Consider the following 21,553-nt stretch of genomic DNA (forward strand, 5'->3'; position numbering starts at 1 on the left):
AAACACCATTTATCTAATTATTAACACTCTGAACTCAGTAGCATGTATAAGTTTGTGTATAATACACAATAATAGCAGAGTATCAAATAGGAATTTTGTTTTCTTTCTACACCACAAACACGTACTATAAGTTTAAAATGAAGTATCTTAAAAATATTTGGCCATGTGATGCAAAGAGCCAACTCATCGGAAAAGACTCTGATGCTGGGAAAGACTGAAGGCAAAAGGAGAAGGGGGGTGCAGAAGATGAAATGGTTCAATAGTATCACTGACTCAATGGACATGAATTTGAGCAAACTCTGGGAGATAGTGGAGGACAGGGGAGCCTGGTGTGCTGCAGTCCAAGGGATTGCAAAGAGTCAGACACAACTTAGCAACTGAACAACAAATCTTAAAGACAGACAGGAATTCAGATTATATTAGCAAAAGACAATTTTTTTTTCTAATCCACAGCCATCTTTTCCAGGCCTCTGAGGTTTTCACAGGATATTCTACTTTCTTAGGAAACACAAATAATGTGGGCAAGATGATGGCAATAATGTATAATAAAAAAAGTAATGTATAATATACAATGTGAGTATAAGATATGACTGCATCAGAAATATTACCACAGTGTATTCTATGTTCTCTCATTTAGATTCATATGCAACTTAAAATCTTTTCCTTTTATAGAAAAATGCATGTATCAAGTGGATTCATTATGGTGGGGTTTCAATTTGAATCAAATTATGAGTAAAAATTTTACAAACCATTACAGCAAATATACAGATGGTGAGAGTTCAGGTGGTGAGGGAAACCCAGAGAACTATATATTGCAAACCCACACTATTATCTTCCCTTCCCAACCTGGTCATCCTCATCTTAGCATTATCACTGAACCTATTACACAAGCTAGAAGACAAGTTCTTCTCATTCCTCATGACTAAGTTGGTCATCAGGTCCTTTGCTGATACCTCTTCAATGTCTTTCATTTTTATCCTTCTCCATCTCACTCACTTAAAATATTCTAATGGCCCTTAATCAGTCTCCTTGCTTATGGCCTCATCTCCCTTTAACTTCTTTCTATAGTATTGACAGAGTAATTTTTTTCTAAAAAAAGTAAATTTTCTTTAAATCTTCCTTCCTCTCTATCCATAAGTTTAGTTCAGTTCAGTTGCTCAGTCGTGTCCGACTCTTTGTCATTCCATGAATCGCAGCACGCCAGGCCTCTCTGTCCATCACCAACTCCCGGAGTTCACTCAGACTCACGTCCATCGAGTCAGTGATGCCATCCAGCCATCTCATCCTCTGTCGTCCCCTTCTCCTCCTGCCCCCAATCCCTCCCAGTGTCAGAGTCTTTTCCAATGAGTCAACTCTTCACATGAGGTGGCCAAAGTACTGGAGTTTCAGCTTTAGCATCATTCCTTCCAAAGAAATCCCAGGGCTGATCTCCTTCAGAATGGACTGGTTGGATCTCCTTGCAGTCCAAGGGACTCTCAAGAGTCTTCTCCAACACCACAGTTCAAAAGCATCAATTCTTCGGCACTCAGCCTTCTTCACAGTCCAACTCTCACATCCATACATGACCACAAGAAAAACCATAGCCTTGACTAGACGGACCTTTGTTGGCAAAGTAATGTCTCTGCTTTTGAATATGCTATCTAGGTTGGTCATAACTTTCCTTCCAAGGAGTAAGCATCTTTTAACTTCATGGCTGCAGTCACCATCTGCAGTGATTTTGGAGCCCAAAAAATAAAGTCTGACACTGTTTCCACTGTTTCCCCATCTATTTCCCATGAAGTGATGGGACCGGATGCCATGATCTTCGTTTTCTGAATGTTGAGTTTTAAGCCAACTTTTTCACTCTCCACTTTCACTTTCAGCAAGAGGCTTTTGAGTTCCTCTTCACTTTCTGCCATAAGGGTGGTGTCATCTGCATATCTGAGGTTATTGATATTTCTCCCGGCAATCTTGATTCCAGCTTGTGTTTCTTCCAGTCCAGCGTTTCTCATGATGTATTCTGCATAGAAGTTAAATCAACAAGGTGACAATATACAGCCTTGACATACTCCTTTTCCTATTTGGAACCAGTCTGGTGTTCCATGTCCAGTTCTAACTGTTGCTTCCTGACCTGCATACAGATTTCTCAAGAAGGCAGGTCAGGTAGTCTGGTATTCCCATCTCTTTCAGAATTTTCCACAGTTTATTGTGATGCACACAGTCAAAGGCTTTGGCATAGTCAATAAAGCAGAAATAGATGTTTTTCTGGAACTCTCTTGCTTTTTCCATCATCCAGCAGATGTTGGCAGTTTGATCTCTGGTTCTTCTGCCTTTTCTAAACCAGCTTGAACCTCAGGAAGTTCACAGTTCACGTATTGCTGAAGCCTGGCTTGGAGAATTTTGAGCATTACTTTACTAGCATGTGAGATGAGTGCCAATTGTGCAGTAGTTTGAGCATTCTTTGGCATTGCCTTTCTTTGGGATTGGAATGAAAACTGACCTTTTCCAGTCCTGCGGCCACTGCTGAGTTTTCCAAATTTGCTGACATATTGAGCGCAGCACTTTGACAGCATCATCTTTCCGGATTTGAAACAGCTCAACTGGAATTCCATCACCTCCACTAGCTTTGCTCGTAGTGATGCTTTCTAAGGCCCACTTGACTTCAAATTCCAGGATGTCTGGCTCTAGGTCAGTGATCACACCATCGTGATTATCTGGGTCGTGAAGATCTTTTTTGTACAGTTCTTCTGTGTATTCTTGCCACCTCTTCTTAATATCTTCTGCTTCTCTTAGGTCCATAGCAGTATCCAAATTTATTAATGTACCATTCCCAAACAGTATCCAAAACTTATTAATGTACCTTTCTCAAAGTAAAGGGATTGCTATAGATGCCTGAAAATATTTCCAGAGATATCCAGCGTCTGTAGAATGTAGCCTGAGAAATACTACCTTACACAACTAACATTCCATTCTAAATGTCTTTTAATTTTGAATTATCACAAGTTTACTCTTAATATGAGTAATAAAAATAATACATTAAAATTTTCTTATAAAACTAATGTATCCTCTCATTCTCCTCTCCATTCCCATCAAAAATACAACCACCTGAAACTAATACAGAATTGTAAATCAATTATATGTCAACTATAAAAAAATACAACCACAAAGCAGAGCATCAAATTAAAAGCTTTTGTGCTGTAAATGGCACCATCAAAAAAGTTAAAAAAAAAAAAACAGCAGAAAATATCTATAAAAATTGGATTGTGGTGATGGTTGTATAACCTTGTGAATATACTAAAAAAACAATGAATCATATAGTTTAATGGATGAATTGTATAGTGTATGAATTATATCTCAATAAAGCTGGTAAAAAAATATATACATAGATACTCTGCAACAATTATGTCTATGACCCCTCCCTAAATCAACTGCCCTTGACATGTTTTGTCTATCTCTGCATTTCTGATGCCTAGCAGGGGAACACACAGCAGACATGCAGTAACTATTGCATAAATAAATGTATAAATGCTAAAGCGAAGTTTGTTCAATTTATGTAATCCACTGCTGTGGCAGGAAGGAGGGAAGAGATTCCTGCAAATGGTTTATGGGAGAGGCAGGAGTTAAAACTGAGCCTTGAAAGACAGAAGACCAAGAACTAGAGACCGTTACCTGTGTGTATTCTCACGTGGTTTTTATAATTGGTTGCACTGGCAAATGCCCTCCCACATCCTGGTTCTGTGCAGTAATAAGGTCTTTCTCCTGTATGTGTCCTAATATGCACTTTTCTAATGTTTGATGTTGTAAAAGACCGACCACAGCCTTCAAAGTGACATTTAAAGGGCCTTTCTCCTGAAAACACAAAGGGAAATACATTAAATGGTGCAAAAATACACAGATATTAAAATGTCTTATACTTCAATTCTGCTTAGGATCATTCATGCTCAGACTCTATAGCCTTTTTGTATTGAGCTTCCCTTTGTTTTTCTTGTTTTATTTTTTTCTGCAAACAGCATTGTCTACTCCAAATGTTAATTTACATAGGAAAACCTGAATAGTATTCAAAACTCATCACTGATTACATGACTTTCCAAGACAGGAGTCATCCAGAAAGGCATACTAAAAAATGAACTGAGATAAGCGACAAAGAACTACATATCACAAAGAAATACAAAAGAAAAACAGAGTCAAGCATAAGGATTAAGTTACAATAGCCTTGGAATCCCCTAAGAAAAGAAAAAAATTTTTGGTCTTTTTAAAATCTAGTGTCTCACACATAATATGCATTAAAAATACTCACTGAATATATTATTATTCTCGGGAGCTTAGAAACACCTGCCTTTCATATAACAATAAGAGCATGAATGAAATAGAACCAGGGACCTACAGCTTTGTTTCTGAACACTGTAAAGCCGATCTGGAATCATATTTGAACTAAAAGTTAAACACTGATAACGGGAAGAATCCTCCATGAAAATTTGCTAAACTATCTCAGAATACTTAGAAATATCTGGGGACAAAGTGATAAGATTATGTTTAAAACATCTGCAGTAAAATCTCAAACTAAATGACCTTATGCTATCAATATATTACTTAGTCAACAGCTTATACCAGCATCTCTTATCAACAGTTTCTGAAAGTCTTCCAACTCTAATCCAAAGCAAATAATTACCTTTATAACACCAATCAGCAAATAATCAAATATAAGGAGAGGAGGGGAGGGGAAGGAAGATTTGAACAAAGTACCCCGTAGGAAAAGGAGAGAAGGAATTTAAAGGGTAGGAAAAATGATCACAAGAAAGGAACAAGCCTTTCTTTCTGTGGGGCTGTAAGGACGTCAGATTCTTTTCTTTTTATAGGAGCAGCTTAAAGCAGGAGAAGCCATGCTAAAGAAATTGGGTGCCTTAGGTTCTGGTCTCAGTTGGGCTACTAAGCAGACATATAATCCTAGGTACGTAAGCCTGGTGCTCAGATAATTCCTGAAAACAGAGGGTTGGCGGTCTAGGGCCACTGCTAATCTTTTGGAACACGGAACCCACTGAGAGTCTAACAATGTTACAGGCCCTCATCCTGGAAACAGACCTGCACGAATGGCAGACTACATGGAGTTTCATGAGTTTAAGCGAAGCCCTTGATACTGACTCCCTGAAGCGCTTCCAGAAACCACTTCCCCAAGACCCTCCCTGCAGATGAAGAACTCCTGGCCTAGATAGAGTATTTCTTCACACCAGTACCTGTATGAGTTCTGATATGTTTTTGTAGATCTCCTGAAGTTTTGAAAGATTTGGTACAATTGTCTTCTGAACACCGATATGGCTTTTCTCCTGTATGAGTTCTGACATGACTTTTTAATCCGTAACCTTCAAGAAAAATTTAAAAGAAATTTAATTATACAAGATTCCTGTAAGCATGCCCACTGAGATTAAGCTATTGAAAAGTACAGTAAACACCAAGGATATAATAGGCAAACACAATAGAATAACTATTAAACAGGTACTACAGCATGACAGATCAGGACTGTCCAGCTGAAAATTCAACAGTTTCATCTCTGACTAGAAGAGACTGTGTGTTTCTTTTTTTAAAGTGTCCCCATCTTATTATATGTGCATTACTCATACTCCAAAATCTTGAAGCAGAATGGAGGCATGGAGTGAAGAACAGGGCAGAAGTCAGGAGTCCGAGCACCAGTCCTGGCCCTGCTGCATGTGTCCCAGGGCAGGACCCATCCCACTGCTAAGCCCTAGATCATGGTTCCCCCCAGAGTCTGTCCTAATGTTAAACTCTGAGTCAGTGTTAATGCTCAGCTTTTGTGTTTCTTGCTAAAAGAAAGTAGTGTGTGGAGTGAAATATGAACACAGTAGGCAGAAACAGGTCTGAGGAGAAAAATGAGAACACAAAGAGAACAGACCAAGTGGGACAAAAGGAAGAAAGGGAGAGACTAGAAAACTAGTCACTGCACGCCCACTAATTCAGACCAAGGCAGGCGGTCAGTTCCTTCCTCTAACCTGTCTCTGCTCCCGAGTGGAACCAATAAACATAACTCAAAGTTTTACCTGTTGCAAATGCTTTCCCACAGCCTGCATGCTCACACTGGTAAGGCCGGTCTCCTGTGTGTGACCGCTCATGGACCTGTCATTAAAGCAAAAGCATGAGTCTGTTTCCTCGAGGCATTCTGCAGGTAGATGGTCTCCACAAAGACTTCCTCCTTGCCCCCAACTGCTGAATTATTTTGTTGCTTGTATATTATTTTTGAAAGACAGAAGATAACTTTTCTCAAAAACTACTAATTCTCAATATAGACCGAATGCTATATGTTAAGACGTACTCATTTTAAGTAAGGAACAGGAATATTGGAGGTGTGAGCTTTTCTAAACTGCTCAAAGGTGTCTGTATGGAACATATACCTATTGAGAGCGAGTACAAGGAGACACTACACAACATAAAGTTAAGAGTGTGGAGGCTGCTGCTACAGGGGCCTTGATCTGAAGCAAGGCTTCACCACTGACTAGTGGTGTGACTGTGGCATCTGCCTTCTCTCAGCCTCAAAGTTCTCTCTGTAAAATGGGGGCATAATAGTACCTACCATAGAGGGCTGCTGTGACAAATGAATACTCATGACAATGCCCGATATTTACTGAACCTTTACCACTTGCCAGGCCATTCTCTTCAGTACTTTACAGGCACAGAATTAACTTACTTAATTCTCACAGCTACTCATTGAGGGAGGTTTATAATCTTTATGGTCTAATATTACAGATAAGGAAGATGAGGTACTAAGAGGTCAAGTAACATGTCAAGGTTACATACTGATAGGCAGCAGAGATGGGCTCTGGGGCTGCTATTCCAAATATGCTAAATGCACACTTCCTGACGCACTGTAAGTTATTCAATAAAAGTTAGCTATTATTTTTTTGAGTGATGGTATATTGTATTTAGCTTCGATCAAAATACTTGGCCTATGTATGTGACAGGACAATCAACACCAACTTTTGCTGGATTGCAGCAAATCACTGTTAACGGAGTGATTATATCCACATCTCCCATATAATTACATAAATTTCACATGAGAAAAATTTATTCAAATATGTAGAGTACCTATCATATGCTATGACATATGCTGGACACGAGGGAGACAAAGATGAAGAAAGCATAGTCCTGGTCCTCAAAGAGTTTATTTCTAAAATCTGCATAGGTTTTTGTGTGTATATGAGTGTGAGCATTTGTATCTTGATAGGTGGGGGAGAACAATGGTGTCTGAATGCTACAAGTACATCAAGTTGGCGTTTAACGTCCTAGGTATCCTCATATCTAGACACAGCCTTCCTTCGTACATACCTTCAGATGGTGAGCTGTTGTATACAATTTTCCACATCCGTCATAGCCACATCGAAAGGCCTTCTCTCCACTCTGCTGAGATTTAGCAGTTACTCTTGTTGCATGTCCTTGTAAGACAATCTAGATGAGACCAAAAGTACAATTTAAAGTATTTACACAGAAATAAAGTAGATGAAGTTAAAATTTTCAGAAAAAAAAAAAAAAAGATAAAATGTGGGTTTCCAGACTCAGGTTCCAGACTCAGACGAAGATTCTATCATCCTGAGCCGGTCAGGTTAATTCTGTTATGTGGCTGAAGTCAGCAGCTCTGGAAGAAGTCAACAGGAGATCCACAAGGGGGCATAATCAGCACTCAGAGATTGGAAACTGAAAACTTAAGCCAGGCAGTATACATTGGTCCACTGTATGCAGCTGTTCCTTGACATATTCCAGTAAGTGTGTGTGTGTATTTTTAAAAATATTTTAAAATTCTGAAATTTTAAAAATGACATAATATATATATATAATAATAATATTTTTGGAAATATAATGTGCTAAGTCACTTCAGTCATGTCCTACTCTTTGCAACTCCATGGACTGTAGCCCACCAGGCTCCTCTGTCTATGGGATTCCTGAGGTAAGAATACTGGAACGGAGTGTCATTTCCTTCTCCGTTAAAATATAGTATATATGTAAAATAATGCTTTTTAAAAAAATATTTATATATAAGAGTACATATGTTCTAAAAACAATGTAAAAGTCATTTTCAATTTCAAAACCAATGAAAAAGCAGGGGTTAGATCATCTGAGTCACCTGTGGGAGACATCAGAATCCATATGATGCTAGTCTGTGGGGGAAAAAATGGCTCAGATGGTAAAGAATCTGCCTGCAAAGCAGGAGAGAGACCCGGGTTCGATCTCTGGGTCAGGAAGATCCCCTGGAGAAGAGAATGGCTACCCACTCCAGTATTCTTGCCTAGAGAATTCCATGGACAGAGGAGACTGGCAGGCTACAGTCCATGGGGTTGCAAAGAGTTGGACACGACTAAGCAACTAACACTTTCACACTATCACTTTAGAAGATCACTTCTCTGGAATTTCCCTGGTGGTTCAAGACGGTAAAGCGTCTGTCTACAATGTGGGAGACCTGGGCTCGATTCCTGGGTCAGGAAGTTCCCTGGAGAAGGAAATGGCAACCCACTCCAGTACTCTTCCCTAGAAAATCCCATGGACGGAGGAGCCTGGTGTCCATGGGGTTGCAGAGTCGGACATGACAGAGCGACTTCCCTTTCACTTTGTCTGGAACTGAACACCATAAGACTTTAAATAATTGCACTGATGTTAGAGGTTTCTTTGGAGAAGGAAATGGCAACCCACTCCAGTATTCTTGCCTGGGAAATCCCATGGACAGAGGAGCTTGGTGGGCTACAGTCCACGGGGTTGTTAAGAGTCAGATACAACTTTGCAACTAAATTGCCACAGAGGTTTTTTAAAGATGATGACCTATTTTAGAAATTAAGTTACCATGAAACCTGAAGACATGACTTTCTACTTTGTGGGCATGTAGTGACGGTGCTGCCACATCCTATCTGTGCAGATTGTCGTACTTGGCTCAAAAATAACTCTGCCAAAAGCTGTTTTATATTGTAAAGATTTCAAAATAATGGAGCAAATATCATCATGACTGATGAGATACAACAGATGCTAAAAGCTGACAGAGAAATCTGAAAATAAAAGACACAACAAAGTGAAACAGATGACTCTACTGGCCTTTTTTCAAAGAGCTGTTAGAATCTCTTTGTTTCTATTAAAGAGAACTCTCGGTTCCAAAAGAGGTTCTGTCACACCCCCTATCACTTGCACATCAACATGGAGTTTTTGGTAAATAAAAATTCCATATTTTCAATTGCCTGGTGCTTTTTATTCCTATTCTTTTTTCTTTTTTTAATATTTATAAACCCTGTGTCGAAGGAAATGAATATGCTTCATGGAATCTGATTCTGGTATCAGAACTGATAAAAATTAATTTTATTTATATTGCTAAATATTTAAGCTTCTAAATAATGAGTGTTCCCTCCATCTTCAGGTTTCACCTAGATATTTTTAAAAATCTGCACAACACTCTGATTTAATATATTTCATTTATTCACAGGATATATTTACATCAAATAAAGTTTTCTAGGGTAGATAATTTAAAAATTTTATTTACCATACTGTAAGGGACAAAACAACTTTTAAAAATCATTCTGCTGTTTTGGAATGGAGCTGTCTAAACTTTGGGAATGGTCAGGTCCTCATCATTCTAAGTGGGAATGGCAGGTCTTCTTCATTCTGAGCAATGATCCACTACAGCAATACACACTTAAATGGTGGCGGGTGGGAGGTGAGGGTTGGGGGGTGGGAGTGTGGAGGAGCTACAAGGGTTGGGGGGACAGAGAGAGCCCCGCATTAGAGGATAACAGTACAGAAGGTGTGGTACGGTCTTTACAAAACGGACATGGATGGCTATACAGAGTCTGTCTTAGGCTTTTCCTTGTAACTGTTAAATCAATTAAAAAACAAGCAGTGGGAGAGGGAAGGAGAGGGTGAGATGTATGGGAAGAGTAACATGGAAACTTACATTACCATGTGTAAAATAGATAGCCAATGGGAATTTGCTGCTATATGGCTCAGGAAACTCAAACAGGGGCTCTGTATCAACCTAGAGCTCTGGGTGGGATGGGGAGGGAGATGCGAGGGAGGCTCAAAAGGGAGGGGATACATGGATACCTATGGCTGATTCATGTTGAGGTTTGACAGAAAACAGCAAAGTTCTGTAAAGTAATTATCCTTCAATAAAAAATAAATAAATAAATAAAAAATCAGGGGGAAAAAAAGGAAAAACAAGCAGTAGATCTCAGTGTCATTGCTGAATTACAAGCTAGTAATTATCTATGTTCATGTATTGTGGTATATTAATAAATGTTGCAGGGCAGTTTTCTAAGTAAAGACAGGCTTATGTTAAAACATCTAGATAAAATATGGACACACTTCCAAATGGGTGAAGATTGAAAGTATCTTTACAAAAATAAAAGATATAATTCCACATCTTCTCTGCCTAGGAAATTCCATCCTTCTAAATTCATGATGCCTGTTCTCATCATTCCAAACAGAGCAGATTCTTCAAATCCTCAGCATCTCTGTAATATTTAGTTTGTATCATGGACTTGGCACTTGATGCTACTGTCTTTTTTGTTTGTTTGGTTTTTTTCAGGTTTTAAAACTTTTTATTTGCATAATAAAAAATTGTGCATTCCAATAATTAAAATCATTTGAACAACAAAAAAAAATGGCACTCTGATTAAACTGCATTTTACAGCCCGCAGAACACCTTGGACCAGCTTTTTACTCTAGATTTCACTGTCGTCCCACCCAGCTTCCTCCTTCACCAACATGCAAGTTCTTTTCCTTCCCTGCCAGCCACACAGGCAGATGGGAGAGGCAGGCGCAGCCTACGTTGTCAGTAGTTCTCCATTCTTTGATGTGAAAAGGGGTAGCACAGTCATTTAAACTCGATCCAACCTCTTTGCATCTTACAAAGTTAAACAGCTAAAAGAAGTAAAATAAGAAGGCAATGCTTGTAGAATGTACAGTGCATACTGGCGGCGCACGCTTCATTACGACTCGCCTGCTTGCTTCTGTTCAATCGTTTCTTTCGAAGGCAGTGGATTTTTCTCTTGCGTTTCCGTTTTCTTCAATTTCGACTTATCGAACTTCTCAATCTCAGCCATATCAGGTTTGTCAGACATGGTTGCAGAGGGCGCGGAGCGAACTGCGAGCGAGTCAAGTCGAATCTGCGCTGTGGCCGCCGCGAGTCGCTACTGTCTTATTTTAAAGAATTTGTATTTCCTTTTCTTCCCTATTAGCCTAGCAGTTCCTCAATGTCAAAATCTATATCATATATGCCATCATACCTCACTGCTGCTGCTGCTGCTAAGTCGTTTCAGTCATGTCCCGCTTCAGTCATGTCCGACTCTTTGCGACCCCATAGACGGCAGCCCACCAGGCTCCGCCATCCCTGGGATTCCCCAGGCAAGAACACTGAGGTGGGTTGCCATCTCCTTCTCCAATGCATGAAAGTGAAAAGTGAAAGTGAAGTCTCTCAGTCGTGTCCGACTCTTTGCGACCCCATGGACTGCAGCCCACCAGGCTCCTCCATCCATGGGATTTTCCAGGCAAGAGTACTGGAGTGGGGTGCCAGTGCCTTCTCCGGTCATTACTCACAGTGCTAGGTAAAGGGTTTATACCACTAACTATATGAGCATAATTCAAAGGAACTAAAAATCTTTTGGGAGGTGTTAAAAAAGTTCTAGAATTAAAACTGTGGTGATCACTGTTCATCTCTGTGAATCTACTAAAACCACTGAGTTGCACATGTTAAACTGGTGAACTGTATAGTACGTGAAATATATATTAGTAAAATTAAAAGGAAATAAATGGTAATTTGAATAAGAAAATTTCTCTTATTTGCAAGAACCAGAAGAGTCTCTATGAATCCCTTAAAAAGTAACTATTATTTTTAAAATTTCACTATTATTTTTTCTGATTATAACAGTAACACATACATTGGGCGAATTTGGTTACCACAGCAAAGAGTAAAGAGAAAAGTTCAAGTGAGCTGTAATTCCAGCATGCAAAAAATAACTGTTAATATCTTGGTTTGTTTCTATTTAGCATTTTTAAAATATATATATGTTATATATATATTAGTGTGTAAGTTTTATTTTAGCAGAACTGGAATTAAGCTTTACACAAATTCTAAAGGCAGAAATTAATTGTACATGGGACTCCAAATCATGAGAAGAGAGTTCTTGCTGTTTCCTTCTCTTCCTTTCTAAAAGTACCAAGTTTATCATCTCCCAGGTCTGAAAGATTAAGCCCAACAGCCCACACCTTCAGACCAGGTGGTGGCAGCACTTTATTCAGGAAAGGCCCACACCTGAATCTGTTCTGTTATTCTCTCCTAGGACAAGTTTTAATTCTGGCATGAAACAGATTATCAGAGGTTTGGCATTTAATTTAATTAAGCCAAAACAATGAAGTTAAGACTGAACTTAAAACCTGTTAGGAGGATTCAAAATGTTTTCCAAAAATGTACTTGTTTCTGCTCTTATCCTAACGTCCACAGCTCAGGGGTGGTGACATAAGGGGCAGAAGCTCCAGTTTTGGAAGAACTACTGAGAACTCCAAGTCTCTGTCAGCATGGCAGAAGTGAGGCTGGTAACAGAATTTCTTATTTCTAAACCAACTGAAGTCACTAACATTAACATATTATGAGAATTATTAGTAAGCACTATTTGCAACAGAACTATTTCCACTAGTAGCTCTAATTATCCAAAACAGACCCAGCATAAAGGCATTCTTGCAAAATACAGTAGGATGAGTACCCACAGCAACACCAACTAGCAAAAGGAACCTCTTAAAAGAAAACCACTGAAATAGCAATGCAATATAACATACAATGGACTTCCTAGGTGGCTCAGTGGTAAAGAATCTGCCTGCCAAGCAGGAAACTCGGGTTCAATCCCGGGGTCAGGAAGATCTCCTGGAGAATGGCAACTCACTCCAGTATTTTCGCCTGGAGAATTCCATAGACAGAGAAGACTGGTTGGCTATATTCCATGGGGTTGCAAAGAGTTAGACATAACTCAGAGACTCAACAACAACACCTGGAAAAATCTCCAAATAGCCAAGGGACACACAGTCAAAAAACCTTTTTTATCTCCATGTATAGAATGTTTGAATGGAATGGGAAGCCTCTCCTTTTTTTACTGGAAATGTTTCCTTATAAAACCCTTTATCTCTCAATCCCAATCAACATTTATCTTTTCAGTTCTCAAACTATTTTATTCTTTTTGGAACTTGCTTTATGTCTACCACTCTCTTTTATCCTATTTCCATACTAATTTCCCTTTCCACCCACCTCTGACTCCACCATGGCAGAAGTTCTGAAATAATAAATGTTTGACAAATGACTGGTTAAGTACCTACTTCAACAACAATAAATGATATGGCCCCTGCCTTGGTAGGGCTCTCAGTCTAGCTAGTTAAACTGTCCTATAAATGAAGGACAATAATAGAATATAATAATTGCTATCACGGCAGTCCACGTAAAGTTCTAGAGGGACAAAATTTAAAAGTTGGGAGAACTATAGGTTAGGGAAAGCTGTCTACAGAAAAAATCTGGAGGTTGAAAAAGAGGGGTGGGCAGAGCAGTCCAGGCAGTAGGAATAGTATCACCAAAAGTATGAAAGTGTGTCTGGAAGAAATGGAAACTTAATATAAGAACATTATATCTATATAATAGAATTAATACCATAAAAAAGAAAGGGAAGTTTAGGCCCACATTTGGGAAGAGTTTTAGGTGTCATTCTGAAGTGCAAACCTAGATAATCAAAGTAAAAGATACTAAAAAGTTTAAAGCATGGGATTGACCAAGATCAGCTCTGCGTTTCAAAGGAGAAAACTGGCAATGGTGCACAATGCAGTGAAAGACAAAAGAGGCGAGGAGACCAACGCAGTTTGTATAATCGGAACCATGGAGTGACGAAAACCAACGCAGTTTGTATAATCGGAACCATGGAGTGACGAAAACCAACCCGGGACAACTGACTAATGATTCTGCGGATATTTCAAGGACAAAAATGGACAGAATTCAAAATTCAAAAGCTAAATTAATAAACTAGGCTTAGGTATTTAAGTGGTCCTTGTAAAAAGAAAAACCACCTGATGTGTTATCACAAGGGAAATGAGTCAAGGGCCATTTAGAAGCTATTATCAGTGAATACTAATTAGCTTCTAAAACCATTTACAGAAAATGACTTCATTACTATTTTATGCTTAATGTATGTTCTGAGAATTAAGAGAGAACCTCAGCTCTATCATAAATTCACTATGTGACCTTGTGCAAGTTATGTAGGGCCTATTTGCTTATCTGTGTAAAGAACACGTTATGGCTGATTCATGTTGATGTATGGAAGAAACCAATATAACACTGTAAAGTAATAAATAAGTTTTTAAAAGGAACATATTATGTGAAACCAGTGGTATTTTTCCTTTCTTAAACATTTTTTTAAGGAGTCAAACTCCTTTGTCAGATGAAATCTCACACAGCATTCATTTACACAGTGTAAATCAGATAAACACATTCTGGCTGGGGCCAGCAGAGTTTATGTAGTTGTAGAGTGATAGACATAGGACAGAGGACAACTGGTACCTTTTGCTGCCTCGTTCAGTAAAATCCAATTTACAATAATGCCCTGATGCACACGGCAGATACAGTTTTTATTTTTTGCTGTATACAAACTTGCATATTAGGATGTAAATATATTCCTTGGGAGAACAAAATGAAAGCAACCGGAAATATTTTTTAAAGTATGTTCTCTTTCAAGAAAGGAATACTAGAAGTATGGCAACAGAGGGACCTTTAGGGAACCGTGGGACATGTCAGCATTGACAGGAAGACTTTAAAAAAACAAAAAAAATCTTCACTGGTTTTACACAATGAATACTACAAGGTAGTGGTCCTTCAGTTTTTAAAAAAATTTATTGAAGGACAGTTGATTTACAATGCTGCATTAATTTCTGCTGTACAGCAAAAGGATTCAGTTATACCTTTGGGTTGGCCAAAAAGCTTGTTCAGTTTTTTCCAAACACTGTATCTAAAAACCTGAACGAACTTTCTGGCCAACCCTATATCTATATATATATTTTTTTCGATTATGATTTATCACAGGATAATGAACATAGTTCCCCATGCTAAAGCAGGACCTTGTTTATCCAGGTCCTTCACTTTTTATTTTTATGTCTCTTTATTTTTAGATATCTAAATATAAACATGAAACCATGATTACTTAAAAAAAAAGTATACAGTAGCTATCTGTAGAGTAAGATATGGTCTTTTGGGTTTTTTTTTCTTTATATGTCTCTGATTTAAAAAAAAAAACCCACTAAAAATAATATATATATTTTAAAATCCTGGGTTCCATCCCAGACCTACCAGTAGAATCTCTGGAAGTTGGTCTTGGGTTATTTTGCAAAAGTCCCACAGCTCAAACTCATGCTGGCCTTTGATTAATAACCAGTGATCTAATACATTCCTTTAGGAATGAAAAAAAGAGCCTAAGAAAAGCAAGGTTCACTTGCTCAAGATCACATAGCTAGACAAAAGTACTGAACATACTTTTTTTTTTTTTTGGCTGCCCTGCACAGCATATGGGATCTTAGTTTCCCAACCAGGAATCACTTCTGTGCCCTTCCCCTGAAAGTGCGGAGTCTTAACCACTGGACCACCAGGGAACTCCCCAGAAAATATATATGAAATGTGACCCACATTCAAACTGTCTATACTAAATGAGTTTTGCGATAATTATCCAACCCATGTTCTGGGAGAGTCTGCCACCCTAGCCATAGACCTTAATAATCACGGAAGATGGCATACCTAAGACTGACCAATGAGGTATAACTTACATGGCCTGGCTTAAAAAGTCAAGCTGAGTCCACAAATTCTCCAGGGAAATCTTGACTTGCTTGTGGGCAGTAAACCTGAGAAAGCATGGCTATGGTGAAACCAAATGCACACTCAATGAAGATGCAGAGGAAGCCTGTCTGCAGAGAAAAGAAAGGAGCAGAGATGCCATGGAAGAGGGCAGAAGAAGGAAAAAGGAGGACTGACATCAGCAAATAATCAGACATAATCAAACCAGTCCTGATTCCTTTGCAACTCTGATTCCTGTGAAGTATAGCTGTTCAGCAGTTCCAATTCTTAGTTTCTTATAAGATACATTCTTCTGACAACGTATCTCTTTTTTTCAAGAGCTAGATTGATGGGCCTTTTGTGTTAACTAGTTATTAGAGCTTTGATTGATTAAAACCGCCAAGTCAGGGAATTTCCTGGCAGTCCAGTGGTTAGGACTTGGCTCTCTCACTGCAGGGGCCCTGGGTTCAAACCCTGGTAGGGAACTAAGATTCCACAAATTCCATGGTGTGGCTTAAAACAAACAAAAAGTTGTCAAGCCAAAGGACTTTGATCTCCAATATAAATAAAACTGGTTTTTAATGAAGTCAAAACTGATGGAAACCATGAACAAGGGCCTTGGGTTCTTATAGAACATGTAAAGGCATCAACAATGTTGTATAATGCTTACACATATACAAATTATGTTCTTATGTATTACCTAAAATACTAATCAAATGAAACTCGGAGAAGGCAATGGCACCCCACTCCAGTACTCTTGCCTGGAAAATCCCATGGACAGAGGAGCCTGGTAGGCTGCAGTCCATGGGGTCACTAGGAGTCGGACACGACTGAGCAACTTCACTTTCATTTTTCACTTTCATGCATTGGAGAAGGAAATGGCAACCCACTCCAGTGTTCTTGCCTGGAGAATCCCAAGGACGGCGGAGCCTGGTGGGCTGCCGTCTATTGGGTCACACAGAGTCGGACACGACTGAGGTGACTTAGCAGCAGCAACCCTATGAGATGAGTAAAACAAAGGCTATTATTCTCATTTAGCTAATAAGAAATCTCAGATACAAAAAAATTAAGTCATTTGCTCACAGTCACACAGCTACTACACAGCAGGATGGAAGCTTGACTCAGACTTTTTTTTTTTTTTTTTTTTTTACAAATCACATGCTACTTTAATACCATACTGTTTTCTGCTTAACTAAGGGTGGTGCATCATGAGGGTAATCACAACAGTTACAGCCTCCTCAAAACACGTACATCCCATCATCCTTACAGTTCTTACAACTGAACACGTGGACATCTTTAAATAGATGAGTGTTTTCACATTGAGTTCTACTGACATTGTGAACAGAACAATTCTTTATTGAGGTGGGCTTTCCTATGCCTTGCAGGACATCTACCCAGCAGATGCCCGACACCTGTAACAACCAAACGTCCCCTAGGGGCAAAACCACTTTCCCTTGAGGGTAGATGCTTTTAATACTGTAGGTCTTTGCTGTCCTATGAAATCTGATTTCAAGTAAGAGGTCAGCTCAGCAGCACAACAAGTATGCTTATGTTATAGGTGAAAGAAAAAGCTCTACATTATAAACATCACAATTAAAAAAAAAAAACTAAAGCTTTAAAACAAGACTATAAAAAAAAATTTATTGTGTTAGGTACAGACCTCTTTAAAGTTCAGCCAGGCACAGAGTTACAACCTCTTAAGCAACTCTGGCAGAATGGCTATAGGACATTTTGACCTTTTAATACCATGTACTTGGCCCTCAACCTTAACTATGGGACACAATTATTTTAGAGGATGGAAGATTCAGAAACTTCTTGTCCAGCTCTTAACAGACATATGAGTCACAACTACAAACCAAATATACAATTTAAAATGTTCTAGTAACTACATTTAAAAGTGAAAGGAAATAGGTGAAATTAATTTTAGTAATTATTGTATCTAATATATCCAAAATACTATCATTTCAACATGTTGTCAATAGGAGACATTATTAAGAGATATTTTACATTCTTTTTTCATTAGAAGTCTTTGAAATCTGGCATTATTTTAGACTCACAGCACATGCCAGTTGTGACTAGCTACATTTCCCGTGGTCAGTAGCAACAACATGCTCAAGTTAAAAAGTGTGGCCCTCACAACTACTGAGCCTGGGACGTGACTACTGAAGCCCACATGCTGCAACTCCCGAAGCCCAATCACCTTGAGCCTGTGTTCTGCAACAGAAGGAGCCACCACAATGAGAAGCCTGTGCACCGCGACAGAGTAGGCCCCGCTCATTGCAACTTGTGAGAGCCCACGTGCAGCAATGAAGACCCAGAGCAACCAAAAATAAATAAGTAAATTTTTAACAAGTGTGGTCCCAAAGCAATAACTTTAGGAATTAAATACGATAAAAACTCTTAGAAGAATGAAAAAAAAAATCTGCTATGAGGAAACAGTCAACAGAACATTAGAACTAATCGCTAAACACAAAAAGGAGCAGCATTAAAGCAAGAATACACTACAATGATTATATAAACTCCAAGAACGCCCACTCACACACCTACCCTCAAACAAATACATTTATGTTTTCACATAAATTCAAAACATAATCTTGAATTTTGATTTGTTCAGTTCAGTAGGGCTTCCAAAATGCTTCTGTGACTACTCTGTACTTAACTACAGTACTTGTGGAGGCACTGACTGCTGCTCTAGGCTATTAGCTTGGTAAGGGACAGCCAATGACTGGACCCAAGGTGAGCATCTGAATCAAGCCGACCCATGGCCATCTGCAGCCCAGGAAGGTGTATGGTAGAAGAGGTAGAAACAGCTTTGACCAGAAGGAACAATGATAATTAGCTAGGCTGGACCCTCTCTTTAGAAGTTGAAAAGGGAAGTACTGAAGGAATCAATTATAAGCAAAAGAAACAAAAAGACATAACAACCAAAGTAGCAAAGTTTAATCACAGTAAGGGTGAAAGCCCAGAAAAAGGATTCACAGACTGCCATGGGTGGGGCAGACAGAAGACCACCTGGTCTCCAAAACTGCCTTGGACTCCAGAACACAGGCTTCATCTGGATTTCTGTGATATTCCTACTTCTTTAGTGCCACTTTCAACCAGATCATGAATTCTGAGACCTGAGGTAGCTGGAGAAAGCTGTTGCCGAAGGCACACTGTTTTTCTTCACTGGTAAAAATTTCCCTAAGGAGGTAGTAAGTTCCCAATTCTTGCTTTCATCCCTAGAAGGGTCCAGACATGCTGAGAGAAAGAGATTCAAATATAAAAAAGTAGCCTTACACACCTGCATTTTTTTCTCTTGCTCATTTTCTCCAATTATTCCTGAACCTGTTACACCTTCACTTCCATCAATGGACACCTATAAGAATAAAATAAAGTTAAAAAAATTTTTACATACTGATAACTGTTTAGGCTGGGAGATAAGTACATGGGGATTCTTATTTATTTTTGCGTATGTTTGAAAATTTTCATGATAAAAATTAGGGGGGACTTTTAAACTATATAAATGATATAATTTCAATGCAGGGAGAAATCACAGCCCTTCTGATGTAAAACTTAAGATGTTTCTTCACCTTTTCCAATCTCTAATGTCTACTTCATAATTCATAAGCAATTCCATCTATATACCTCATTGTTTCTTTTATGGCACTCATCCTTGGATTTTTTTGTGTATGAATTACCTGCTACCCACTTCCCTTCTATAAGCTCTTACTTCATTCCTTTATTTTTATTCAAATATTTCTTTCTACCCTTCATTTCTTTTAGGATAAATGCTGACCTTCTCTTTGATGCTGTCTCATTTTGACTTTGAGATTTCTAGTTTCTTATTTTTTTTCTTTTAAAGAAAGATAAAGAAGCTGAAGCTCCAGTACTTTGACCAACTGATATGAAGAGTCGACTGACTGGAAAAGATCCCGATGCTGGGAAAAATTGAGGGCAGGAGGAGAAGGGGGCAACAGAGGATGAAATGGTTGGATGGCATCACCGACTCAATGGACGTGAATTTGAGCAAACTCCAGATGGTGAAGGACAGCGAAGCCTGATGTGCTGCTGTCCATGGGGTTGCAGAGTTGGACATGACTTAGTGACTGAACAACAACAAAAGAAGCTCTACCTGGGATGTTCTTGACATCGTAAAATGCTATACCTTTGCTGCGTACTGTTCCAAAGCACTGATGGTGTCGGGGTCAATGGCGGCATCCCCAGTGTGCAGACCTGCTACTGTCCCATCAGCTTGAATTGCCAAGATGGTGTCAGACTGTGGGACTTGCACTGCATGGTGGATGTAAGCTGTGGTGCCATCTTCCAACTGAACTGCCTGTAATGCACTCTGGTCATAACTATCTGAGGGAGTGGAAGAGAATGGCATTAAATTAAAGGTAGTGTGATAAACAATTACATGTTTAAAGGAAGCAGGGAATGAAGTTTTATTGAGCAGCTACTATGAGCAGAGTCCATGTGCTTTATGTGTGTATTTCACTCAATCTTCACAATTATTCTCTAAGGTGGGTATACTTATCACCCTATTGTACAAATGGCAAACTGAGGCTTGAGGAAGTAAAGATACTTTCTTAAGACCCAGGAAATAAAAAAATAACAATTAACAGTTAAAAGCATTATGCAGAGAAACTAGGATCTGAACTTGTCAGTATGACTCCATGTTTTTTTCCCTCTAAATAACCATTCCAAGATGCACACAGCATTGTTAAATAATAAATCTAACCAATTATCTGTGATCAACTTCCACTGCTAAAGAAAAAAAAAGTCAGAGTTTACTTTTCCTCAACTTTAATAAATTTACTTACAAATTAAAATATTCTAAATTTTTAAAAGTTTCTTTCGTTGATTTCACAACTAAACAGTTTTTAAAACATTTACAATCATTCTATAATAAAATATTTTATAAAATAATGACAATAACTAATATTTATTGAGCACTTACTTGGTGACAAATATTGTTCCAAGTGCTTTAGATGTTTGTATATTTTGTCCTTACAACTACCCTATGATGGGGGTATATATTATAATTTTCATTTCAGATGATGAAACTGAAGTACAAGAAGGGTAAATAATTTGCTCAAGGGCACACAGCTAAAAGACAGCAGATCCAGACTGGAACCCAGATAGTCTGGCTGCAGAGCTGTGCTCATTGCTCCTACGCATTTCACCTCAATCCTCTGGTCTCCCCTACAGAAAGTTAATACTCAGGAACATTTTGCCATATTTACTTTAGATAATTTTAAAATTTTTATTTAGTTTTAAGGACCAACCCAAGGGGCAAAGGACCTTGCTAAAGACAGTACATTTAAAAGGAAAAAAAATCCACAATTTAGCTTTCAAGTGTTTTAATTTCATATTTTAAAAGCAGCCTCTATTTGAAGTCTTTCTAGGAATCAGTGTTTTTGCTAATCCAAACTGCTACTGGACCATTATGAGAGTTATATTAGATTGTGCCAAAATCTGCCATCTTATATTTGAGAGAAGAATTCTTCTCTTACATAACACCATTTCAGCAACTAAATAAAGGTCTTATTTTTCCCACACCCCACTTCTCCCTTGTTTTATTCAAATGTTCAGAGCTAATTTACCTTTGGAGGTATGGTGAATAAATGCTGTCGTTCCATCTTCTAACTGCACTGCTTGCCCATCCTCTAAACGCAAACTGTCCCCTGCTCAAAAACAATGCTTACATTTAGATCCCACGTTATCCAAGTATATGCTGATAGTTCAGCAGCAACAGAGTCAATA

At 38.6% G+C, this 21,553-nt stretch overlaps 2 protein-coding genes across 5 annotated transcripts in view; both read right to left on the minus strand.

Moving 5' to 3' along the window:
* Positions 1 to 21,553, minus strand: part of ZNF143 (zinc finger protein 143) — a 66,126-nt gene that overhangs the window by 24,124 nt on the left and 20,449 nt on the right. For 3 of the 4 annotated variants that reach the window (XM_019975409.2, XM_019975407.2, XM_070803691.1), the window contains exons 5-11: positions 21,394 to 21,477; positions 19,953 to 20,149; positions 19,089 to 19,163; positions 7,312 to 7,431; positions 6,030 to 6,105; positions 5,211 to 5,336; positions 3,649 to 3,828 (exon numbers count right to left, since the gene is read on the minus strand). In XM_019975409.2, the coding sequence (XP_019830968.1) occupies positions 3,649 to 3,828; positions 5,211 to 5,336; positions 6,030 to 6,105; positions 7,312 to 7,431; positions 19,089 to 19,163; positions 19,953 to 20,149; positions 21,394 to 21,477 (858 nt within the window). The remainder of the gene's footprint in view (positions 1 to 3,648; positions 3,829 to 5,210; positions 5,337 to 6,029; positions 6,106 to 7,311; positions 7,432 to 19,088; positions 19,164 to 19,952; positions 20,150 to 21,393; positions 21,478 to 21,553) is intronic. The other variant, XM_019975408.2, reaches the window with a different exon arrangement.
* Positions 10,545 to 11,172, minus strand: LOC139187308 (thymosin beta-4-like). Its single transcript, XM_070803692.1, has one exon. It carries the CDS (start codon positions 11,076 to 11,078, stop codon positions 10,947 to 10,949), a length of 132 nt encoding a protein of 43 aa, XP_070659793.1. The 5' UTR covers positions 11,079 to 11,172; the 3' UTR covers positions 10,545 to 10,946.

Source organism: Bos indicus, chromosome 15 (genome assembly GCF_029378745.1).
Source record: "Bos indicus isolate NIAB-ARS_2022 breed Sahiwal x Tharparkar chromosome 15, NIAB-ARS_B.indTharparkar_mat_pri_1.0, whole genome shotgun sequence".
Lineage (NCBI taxonomy): Eukaryota > Metazoa > Chordata > Mammalia > Artiodactyla > Bovidae > Bos > Bos indicus.

Coding starts and splice junctions, on each gene's coding strand:
- LOC139187308 (XM_070803692.1), bottom strand. CDS start 11,078: ATGTCTGACAAACCTGATATGGCTGAGATTGAGAAGTTCGATAAGTCG.